Source organism: Phoenix dactylifera, chromosome 5 (assembly GCF_009389715.1).
Source record: "Phoenix dactylifera cultivar Barhee BC4 chromosome 5, palm_55x_up_171113_PBpolish2nd_filt_p, whole genome shotgun sequence".
Taxonomy (NCBI): domain Eukaryota; kingdom Viridiplantae; phylum Streptophyta; class Magnoliopsida; order Arecales; family Arecaceae; genus Phoenix; species Phoenix dactylifera.
In genome coordinates this window covers 3,831,948-3,843,278 of record NC_052396.1, presented here as the reverse complement: position 1 = coordinate 3,843,278, position 11,331 = coordinate 3,831,948, and the positions used below count along the sequence as shown (strand labels likewise).

General features: G+C 40.2%; 1 protein-coding gene across 1 annotated transcript; it reads right to left on the bottom strand.

Annotated features, from left to right (window-relative positions):
* Positions 1 to 5,411: 5,411 nt before the first annotated feature.
* LOC120110921 (myb-related protein Zm1-like) lies at positions 5,412 to 6,198 on the bottom strand. The gene is given in 4 exon segments (XM_039126966.1): positions 5,412 to 5,536; positions 5,539 to 5,591; positions 5,714 to 5,843; positions 6,016 to 6,198. Coding segments are annotated over 4 exon segments (447 nt in total). The 5' UTR covers positions 6,155 to 6,198.
* Between the last annotated feature and the right edge of the window lie 5,133 nt (positions 6,199 to 11,331).

Here is an 11,331-nt window from a genome sequence, read left to right as displayed (position 1 = left end):
GCAGAAAATAGAGCCGAAAGAGAAACCTCGGATGTGGAAATCGATCAAGAACGAATCTCTAAAGTGGGAACCTTGAATTCAGAGCCCCTAGAGATGGCTAGTTGACAAGAACGAAAGATTCTTGGAATGGTCGGCAAGAGGAGGGACCCGGGGGGCGCGGCGGGGGCGGGGGGGTGGGCGGGGGTGGTTTGTTCTTGGAGGACGAAGAGGGAGAGCTTACTCGAGACAGGGCTGCAAGGCGTCGGGAGGCGCGCGGCGGAGGAAGTCGTTCATCTCCAGGAGGAAGGAGGCGTTCTTCCTGGGGTTCCGGACGAGATCGAGGAGATCGATGCAGTAGGGCTTGAGGCGAGAGAAGACTCTCTCTAGGGTTTCGTCGCCGGGGATTCCGCCCTCCTCTCGGAGCTCCGCCATGCCGTTCTCCTCCTCCTCCTCCTCCGGGGTTCTGGCCTTCTGGGTTTTGGCCGCAAAGGTTGTATACATGATACCGGTTTTCGCGAGAGCGGCCGAAGCTACGGAGAGGAGATCCGAAGCCCGGGTATCTTGGGTCGTGGATTTGGGGTTTCGTGGATTCGGGTTCACTGGGGCTCGTGGATTGGGTTACGCGTGAGGGCAACGGAACCCTTAAGGCAAAAGGGGCCCGGCTCCATCAGCCCAATTTTGTGTCAACTGAAGTGCCAGACATGATCCTCCAGCCCAGCCCGGCCTCTTTCCCATATAAACATGAAAATACCTAGTATAATGTTATATAAATATGACCTCGTTTTTTTTTTTTTTTTTTTTGCTAAAAGCGATATTTTATACATTACGAGCATGGATATACATAATAAAATTAGAAAACAATAAGTCTTGAAGTGTCTTAGATAACTCTCCCCTTTTTAGTCCATAGGCAGCTGCCGTGGAAATGGTAGGCCATCATAAGAAGCTACTCAGTCTACAACGCCATCTGGCTCTAAACAAATACTTAGTCTGAAATGCTACTTCATCTTTACCCATCGTGCAAATATTCCGAAGCAGGGTATCCCTCTCGACCCACTGGCTCAAGCCGACCCTCAATTTAGCTGATCATGGGTGGCCAAGTCATCATCAATATTATTTAGTTCATATAAATATAATATGTAATAATACATTGACTCTAGTTTGTTATTAGTTCGCATAATATAACAATACGTAATATATTGTTGCCTTAACCTGATCTGGATACTTGGATTAATATGGGAGTCGGATAGATCGACCAAGACACAAAACATTTTTTTTTTTTAACATTGAAATGCTGTATTTGAGATTGTTACGCTCCTAATTATTGACTGTACATTCGTATGCTTTACAACGAGTGCGGAGAGGAAACGGCCCGAGCTGCAAGCGGGTCACCGGCTTGGATTGAGATGAATCTGCTTGGCCCAATTTAAATGTTGCTTTGGGCTGTCAACATTTCAAGGCCCCAAAGGTTAAAAGCCGGTGCATCTATTACAGCCCAATCAAACAATATTTATAGGGGATTTGGAGGAAGCAAGTTCCCCAAATTCTAGCGGATATTATGATCAGGTATGATCTTGTTTAAAAAATTATATCCCACTCTTGAATTATGGACTATGACAAAGAGACTAGAATTTTTATATGAATGTTTTGCAATATTTTTTACAAATGTATCCTACCTTCAATGACTTTTTCCGAAGAATTGTGAATCAGTGAATTTAAATCTGCTCCTCTAGATCGATAAGTATAAGTAAACAATATGATCGGCCAGTTTCTTGATAAGCCTCAAGCAAAAATGTTGCCAATAGTAGAGAAATTTGAGTCGAGCCTATGTCGGATGAATCATATAGGAGATCCCTCCTTCTTGTAAATAACTTTTTTCTTTCAATAAAGTTTGGGGGAAGTTCCTCACTCCCTCCATTTTGCATCGGAAAAAAAAAAAAAGAATCATGTGGGAGATGGAGCAGATACACTTCAGGATCTTGTATGAGTGGTTAAAGTTGATATTTTTCAAATATTGGATTTTGTTATTCGACGATGACGGTGGAACTATCATCAATCAGTCCATACGAATAATATAAGAATATACCATGTCATGCACTAAAGGAAAAAACTTAACCAAACACCAAATAGATTGCAGCCATTAGTTGATAGCTTTCTTTGCTTTATGCATCATGTACAAGTGTTTTGGGAAGCAAGAATCATTGCAAGAAATTGATGAATCGCAGGATCTTCAGCGTCCCCAAAGGATTCTTCACTCTTTCAAAGAAGAGCAAACTCGGATCTTATTAGCTTGGTAAATTCAAGTACTCTTCGTCTCCAACCCTTTCAAGACTTTGATGTAATCCCAAGACTAATTATTTGGTCTAACTGTTTTACTTTGATATCCCTACTTCGGAACCAAGATTTATATCCCAAACAAAGGCCTTCAAGATTGGATACATTCCTGGAGTTTTTTTTTCAAGAAAAAAAAAGGAAAAGCAATCAAAGAGGGGATTAAGGAATACCCAAAGGTACAAGAAATAGCTACCAATTAAAAAATGAAAGAAGATACTTTCTTGAAATTAATTATAATGATTCTTTTTAAAAAAAATATACATTTTATGATTGCCTTTTGATGTTTAACTAGAGAGATTTTGAAAATCTTTTTTAATATGTTGGCATTTTTTATTCAGAAAAAATAGGTAGCTTGGTTCGAGACAATTTTGATTCATAAGAAATATTGATAAATTATCTTTTTTTTTTATAGCCTGCACTTTTCGCAACAACTGTCCATATTGTAATTAGCCCCATGCACGCACGTACCTATGTTAGGGCTGAGCCATATCTCATCATGTTAAGATCCAACTCATCTTGATGGATCCAAAGCAATGATTAACGACCCAATTCATCTCAGCTTGTCTCAACAACACTGTATCAGATCAAAGGAAGATCTCATCCTAGTCTGTCTTTGCCAAGACATTCACATCCCAACTATCAGCATGGGCATCCCACAATACTATTTTAATTTAATTTAATTTTTAATTTTTTTAATTCTTATTTGCTTGTTCTTTTCTTACTTGAGATTTAGACCTTTCAACTCAACGAATTAAATTTTGGCCGGCAGATATTGTTTGAGGCATGACTGGCTTCAATTCAACATGTTTATAAGGCCTTCTTTGTAGCTTGTGAAAAGAGCTGGAAAAAATGTTTTTTTTTTCTTCATTTACATTGAGGACTTTGTTTGGTTCGCGAAAGAAAGTAGAGAATAGTATGGTCAATAGAAATTTGGAAAAATATCTTATATTTGATTGAAGTTTTCAAAAAAGAAAAATAGAAAAATAGTGTTTTTATGAGAATAATATTTCCACATTTCATAACAAAGAAAACTTATATGGAATATGGAAAATCCAATTCCCACCAGTTGGTAATTAAGATTTTTTTTTAAAAAAAGTACTATTAAGCTTTTAGATAAAATGGATTAAGGTCTTTTCTTTTATTAAAAACATAACATGTATTTTACTTAATTTTTTGAAAAAAGTAGGTGCTCAACCAAACTTAAGTCGGTATGTAATGTATCACTTTTTTATGGTTAACCAAACATACACCAACCAAATTCTCAAGCATTATATATCTAGACATTGGCTTTCTAGTAAAAAACATTTTAATAAGAAAACATTCCTTTCGTGGGGGCCAAACGAGTCAAAAAAAAAAAAAAAAAAACACACATAATGACAATAGATGGATATAAAAATACATAGGAACACGATAATGACCATCGTAGTTGGATGGTGTAATGGATGGTGATAAAGGAAACTTTCACGCAAGGTTCCTTTTGAGAAAGGTTTAACACAAGGTTCAAAAGGTCGTCCATGCTCCGTATATTCTCTGTTTCTTCCTCCATGTATCCTCTGTTTCTTCCTCTGTCAACTCTGACCTTGTAAATAATTCCATTTGAATAAATTTTGGATGGTTAAGCCTCTCTTTTCATCAAAAAAAAAAAAATCCTTTGTATGTTCAAAAAGAAGAGAGTGCTAACTGATTGCGATGGAGTTTGGTGCAGCTCCAAAATGACAAAGGCGATGGGGCATGGATCAAATGTTTCCAAAGAACACTTGGAATTGACTGCCCGGAGTCCTTTCAACTTGCATAAAAAGTGGGTGGAAGTTTGGAGATTCTCTTTTGCCTCCTTCCGGCTCCTTGGCTCGTACATCTTTTTCTCCTTTTAGTCGCAGAGTCTACTAATTGATGCGCATGTTCTTCCGAGCTCGTGCTTCGTGTGGATTCCAAAGTAGGTTGCTTTCATGCCAATAGAAATAACAAAAATTTCAGTGACTACAGATGCCAGCCAGCCAGCCAGCCCTCATCGACTTCCAAATTACGCAAGCAATATTTGAACATCCATGAGCATGATCATAAGTCCAACATCTTAAATCTTTAGCACAAATTTTTCAAGCAGGAAATAATTTAAGCAGAAGCAGACTTATGCATGAATCGGGTAGCAGTGCTCGGAATATATTAATTCACGATCTTGTCTTTAAATACATGACCATGGTAATTAGTATACTAAGTAGATCGTACAAAGCATGGAGTTACATAATTCGGCGTCTCCAGTGAGGAAAAGACAATAAAAGAACAAAGATTCAAAGCTGACGGCATGATGACAAAAAGAAAGGTAGGAGTGACATCTTCTTAGTATTAAAAACTCTAATTTCAGCACCTTTGTCTCTTTAATGAAAGGTTTAGAAATGTGTCCAAATACCCACGGCCTTTAAAGACATACATACGCCTTTTGTTGTGCGAGATAACCTACTCCTTAGTTCATGACAGGCAGTGTATTAGGACACCTTCAAGTCATGAAGATCCAAAGGAGAGGGGGAAGGAGGGTCCCTTGTTGAAAATAAGAGGACACAGGATCTCCCTCCCATCTCGGGCCAGGGACCATGAGCACTCCTGGTTGTCATCCATCGCTCCCCCCAAGCCAAGCTCTTTCTCCAAGTACTCCAACCAAATTATGACTGCTCCTTCTTCTCTGCTCGATTCCTCATGCAAGCTGTTGGATTTCCACCGAACTCCAGGCTCCTCCATGGCCCCCTCCATCCCCGGGCTAAACAATCCAGCATCGCCGTCCTCGATCATGCTCCAGAGCTCCGGTTCGATAGGTGCATCGTCAAGCGCTTGCACTCCTCCTCCTCCTCCACCACCACCACCACCGTATTGCAGTTCGTTGCGAAGGAATGCGACGGAGACGAGCATGGCGACACCTTGAAAGAATTTGGCTCTAATGGCGGCTCCCACATGTTCCTCTCCTCGGTGTCGGTTTTTTGTGGCGAGCTCGGGAGAGCATCTTCTAGCATGAGCCACAAGTCCATGCCGGGCTCGGTGGGAATCTCGATCTTATCCTCGGAGGGATTGTAGAATCTACACTCGGATTGGTGTGCTCGCTGTCGCTCTTGCCTTCACCGTTGATCAGAGCTTGAGTGGGTCGGGGTGGAAGAAGACGAGCTCGGTGTCTCTCCAAGCTTGTCGGTCTGCTGGCTTTGGCCTCTGTGCAAGAGCCTCTTCTTCAAGTGTGTGTTCCAACATTCTTGATCTCATTGTCAGTTCTTCCTGGCAGACAAGAAGCTATTTTCGACCATCTAAAAGCAACATTGGATCAAGTTAGGCCTCGGAAAGCAAACTACTACTGCAGAAGCAAGTAATGCTTGGTTCCTTCAACATAAAGCATACTAATTAAACCGGGTCAAGGTTAACCTCATACTTGTTTCCAAGCAATCCGTGTAGCTTAATTATGGTTTCCTCTTCTTCCCTGGTGAAGTTTCCACGCTTTATGTCAGGCCGAAGGTAGTTAATCCACCTCAAACGGCAACTCTTCCCACATCGCAGCAAACCTATCAAAGCTCAAAACAGAGACTCGTGTCAGTTCTCCACATGTTACTACTGTTCCATTGTGTGTGAGATTTATATTCATCTAAGAAGAATTGATCGAATACTACACTTCTTATCTTTATCATCGCATAGAAATTATTGTTCGATTCAATGGAAATGGAGGGGAAGAGACACCTGCTTTTTTGGGAAGAGCACGCCAATTCCCATGCCCATACTTCTGAATGTAGGCCATCAGTCTCATATCCTCCTCCGGCGTCCATGAGCCTTTGTTCAGGCCGACCTTCTCGCAGCACGGCGCTCGGCCTCGACCCATCTCTCTCTCTCTCTCTCTCTCTCTCTCTCTCTCTCGTCTACAACTTCCCCAGTTTGCAGACAAAAGAGCGAGCAAGTATTTATATATATAGATGTGGGGAGGTGATGTGCTGAAAAGAGCTGTTTCACCGGTCCACTATAGATTCTCTCCTTACCAAACCTTATTACACAGGGATACATGAAAGGGCCATCTACAAGAAGACTTTGTGTCAAATTTTTCCTCCTCCTTTTTTTTTTTTCTGATGTAAGACTTTGTGTAACTTTGATTTAAAACATTCTACCCTGTTTTAAAGCCGCCTCTGAACAAATGCTGCTACAAGTATAGAACTCAGTGGATGGAAATATCATCACATATTTTTTTTCACAGGGCAGGAAAAGGGCCGTTATCCGCAAATGGGTCCATTTGATTGTGGAGCCGTCCAATCAGGACTGGGTAGCCGTTAGGCACAGGCCCACGACGCTCTGGTGGTGGAGGTGGTGGTGCAACCAGGCCCAGGTGGCACTAATATGTGGGCCCATATCTTTATGCTGTCGGATGGCTATTGGATGGCTGATAGGGACTCCGCACTAAGTTTCCCCTGTTGCCTTGGTTATGTAATATTACTCTTTAATTATATCATTCGTTTGTCATATATTTAAAATAATGGCAAATAAAGCAGGACCTTTGTGGCTGGGGGGAGGAGAGAGAGATAAAGTTTCCTTAGTAGAAGAGGTTGTATAAAGTTAATTATAGATGGCTAACTAATCTCCTTACCTATCCATATCCATCCTAGCAAGTTGTTACTAGACTCTAAGAATTAGGCATTTGGAGATTGGACCTCGATTAGGTTTCCGTCAAGTAGTTTGGGCTTGACTTTCGGCATTGATCCAAAACCAGGTCTAAATTATATAAATATTATCAGTCTGATAGTTGTATTATTTACTGCAAATTAAAAAAAATCTAGAATTATGAGCCTCTCATTTAATTTTAATGGATCCTGCTGATCATGCGCTAGTCCAGCATCCTCCATCCGGATGGGTGGCACTAGATTTTATTTTTTTTTAATCAGAGATGAAAATAAAGTTTCAAGATGATTTTTTTTTCTTTATTATTTTTTAAACTAAAAACTAAGTCAAATTATTCACTACTGAGAGTTATATTTTAGTTTTATGATTTTCTCGAGCTTCTGTTCTGCTGGCATATTCATAATTTTATGTCAAAGAAAATAAACGCAATCTTTTGCTCTACATATTCTTCTTGATATGCCAAAGTTGCGGTGGACCGTCGTCGACCAGCATTTGCCCTTGATCACACTCCAAATTGACATTTTCAGTATAAAATAACAAAGAAAGGTTAAATTTGTTTTAAATGATTTTAGATGGAATTTCAATAGGAATAATTTGTAATTAGATGTCAGAAAAGCTCAAGAAAGCATCCAAAATTAAGAGACGAAGCAAGAAACAACATATTTGTGGCACTAAAAATTGAATCTCTAAATAGTAATAATCAACTATTAATCTTCAAACCTAAGCATATGCACGCACTTAGCGGCTTATGAAATAGTATCCAACTTGTCCTTGTTTTGCATGGACTTAGGTTTGGACCTTATAGCCGATGCATTAATATGCTTAGTGTTGTGGGGAGGGGAGGGGGCCTTGAATTTAGTCCCACATCGGCTACTAGCGGAAAGGTTCCATGCCTTAAATGGGGGGTGGAAATCCTTTCCTCTCGAGGCGCCTTTTGAAGGGCAAACCCGTGAGGGGCACCAGTCTCCCCCCGTCAGCGCTGGACGCGCGGGCCGGAGCGCCCAAAACGGACAATACCTCGGGAGGAACGTGGTCCTCTTTCTCTGCTAGCTTAATGTGGGCTATGCTGTTGCGCGAGGCTCCGGCCAAAGCGCCGTCCCCGCAACAGATGGCGTGCCAGGAAGGGGCGCCTCCTCCCTCCATTGACTACCCTTCAGGACTGTGGGGGCCCCCGACGTTAAAAACCGGCAAGGAACCTTCCTGCTGGGGGGGCTATGTTGTGGGGAGGGGAGGGGCCTTGAATTTAGTCCCACATCGGCTAGTAGCGGAAAGGTTCCATGCCTTAAATGGGGGGTGGAAATCCTTTCCTCTCGAGGCGCCTTTTGAAGGGCAAACCCGTGAGGGCACCAGTCTTCCCCCGTCAGCGCTGGAACGCGCGGGCCGGAGCGCCCAAAGCGGACAATACCTCGAAAGGAACGTGGTCCTCTTTCTCTGCTAGCTTAATGTGGGCTATGCTGTTGCGCGAGGCTCCGGCCAAAGCGCCGTCCCCGCAATACTTAGAGCCACAGCACACCAAGCAAAATGGAAACTGACAAAAAAAAAAGAAAAATTTATTTTGTGCTAAGTTTTGGTTTTGGTCGCATGTTGGCAAAACATTAATTATGTCATAAAGTCGAGTAGGTACTGTAGAAATTCTTTTGTGCTAAGTTTCAATTCTGGTCTCATGTCCAATAAAATCTTTGGTGTCCTTTAAACTTGGCCTTTAAAAAAAAAACCAAGAGGGGATCATTTGACCAAACAAGTACTACCATGCACACGACTGTGACCTCAGCTCTTGGTGCCAATGTTTTAGGTCACCAGCCCCCTCAAAAGTTTCACATCATCTTAGAAAAGAAGAAATCTCTACTTTTGGCCGAATCGCATCCCTTCAACAACCCTTTTAACCCTTCAAACTTCTATTTAAATACTGCATCTCCATTGTAGTCTTTGAGTTAGAGTAACCAACATTCAATGCCCTGTTACCATACCAATACCTAACTTTGGACATCTTGCTTGGTTCATTGAATTCTACGTTATGATTTGGGGGACTTTAGGGGACCTAAACCTCAGTGGTCTGAATCGTTTTGGGTCTAAAATATGACTTTCTCTAGTTTTCCACCTATGGGTCACTGACATTTTAGCTACCCCTTTGTCTTTGTAGTGCTAAGTCACTAAGGAAAAAGACAGCAATATAAGACATATATTTGGTCCAACCCAACCCGAACTACATGCAAAATAACTTGTTAGAATTTTTTTTTGATAAAATCGGATTTATTAAACCTATCTAGTAAAAATACATCCGTATGAAAAGATGACGCCTAGTTCAAGGTGTAGGGGAAAAGTAGGGATGGTGGAGATGGAGTTAATAGACTTTGTACATTTGGGAATGATGAGCACATTATTTTAATAACAAATTATATTGCTGATGCTTTTGCGACATTTTAGAAAGCATCAGTGCCAAAATTTTCGACGCTTATAAGTGTTGGTATAAGCTTTAAAAAGCATTGGAATAGATAAGTTTTTTTATAGCGAAAGATCTCATTTCCTTCAAAGTTTATTCTCTTATCGAGCTTACTCTTTGGTCTCGTCTCCTTCATTTACGTACTCTAGAGTGGTCAACCCATCTCTTGCTTCACATGTGAAACTAAGAAGTGCCGGACCCAGACCACTTCGCCCTTGAGGTGAGTTATTATGGACCACAAGGCTCGTTTAGGCTTGATGCTCGCTGGTATTGGCGAGCTTCACCATGCTTCATCATCGAATGCAAGATAGCTAATAAGTTTAGAATAGCTCATAAGTTGAAATTTTGTCATGCGCCGCTTCATATCAAGTGTTATAACCACCAACCAATTCATTCTTAAATAGATAGTCAAGCCATCATCATGCTTCGAAATTGAGATTCATGAAGCATGGTGGTTTTTGTATTTTGGAACTTGTTCTAGTGGTTGCATTTCTCTATCAATTTGAGGTTTGAGGTTTGATTTCTGAAGTGGTTGAAAAATCTGAACCTAAGTAATTATATTGATGTAGATAGATCTCTCTTTCTTTCAACAAAAAAAAAAATGTTGATTTTTTGAAGAAATTTATGTTGAAATTGAATATATAGATGAGCATTAACATTATCCTTGCAACACATATCATTAAGTTTGGCTATATATTGAAGAGGTCAAATAATTTTTTTTTTCCCATGATTTTTTGTGAAATGGGTTTAATTTGTAAGCAAATTGCTTGGATGATCTACAAAAAGGTAGGTAGAAGTAATGACATAAACTACATGAGCTGCTCAAGTCACAGGCTCACATAAATGTCTAATGCTAAACTAATAGACAACTTTACGAAATAATGCTCAAAACCTATTGATTAAAAAAAAAAACTCTCCAAACTCTCCATGAGTGGTCAGAACAATAAGAGTCAGAAGCAGACCAAGCTACCATTGACCAAAAAGACAAGATAGGCAAATGTTAGATTGCTTATCCATGACAAGTTATTGATATGGCTTTATTCCTTTTATTCCGACGAAAATCACTAGAGGAACGACAAGAACAAGGATAAGAAAAGATTTCCAAGCAAGTTTCTCCAAATTGAATTCCCTGTGGGAAGAAAAGTTTCTTAATCTCGAGCATTTCCAAATTGACAGAGATACAAAATGATATAGGTATTGCTTTGATACAACATCAATTTGTTATTTGCAATTTTCTAATCACTCCTTTAAAATCTTAAATAAATGTTTAATATTTTCCTAATTATCAGAATTGACGCCTTGAAGGGTTAATCGATCTTGATTTTTGTAAATTTTATATCGAACATTTTGATTTTTGAATCTGCCAAATGTTGACGGAGATATCACAATAAACCTGAGATCTCATTTTCTTTCCATTTTTCTTCTTTTAATGTACTATCTGAGTCCTTTCTTAAGGAAGAGATGTCGTTCATTTTAGTATCATCTACCAACCAAAATGGCCGCGATCTCGTAGATGAGGCAGGGAAAGGGTCATGTAACTACCCAAATTAAAAAGGAACATTTTCTACTCTTTCTAACGCTCCACATAGTATATTAGTATTACATCTTCATTCCGCGAATTTGAATCACTGCAAAAATCACTACATTTGAATGAAGGATATGCCACCAATATCTGCTTTAATAAAGACGAAAAAGATCGGGAGGAATAATTTTGGTCCAAACCATAGTATACCGTATCGTACTATACTGGCTCGCTACCGATATTCAGTACATAAGGCGTACCGACACTTAGTATGCCACCGTACCATACCGATACTATGTTGGTAGGTACCGGTATGGAATCTGATATCGAGACGGCGAATCTTGGTCCAAACTGATTCCAACTATTTCATAGCAGCAAAATTGGCCCGATGATTTGCTGCTTGGTTGGCTTCACACAGAACACGGTGACA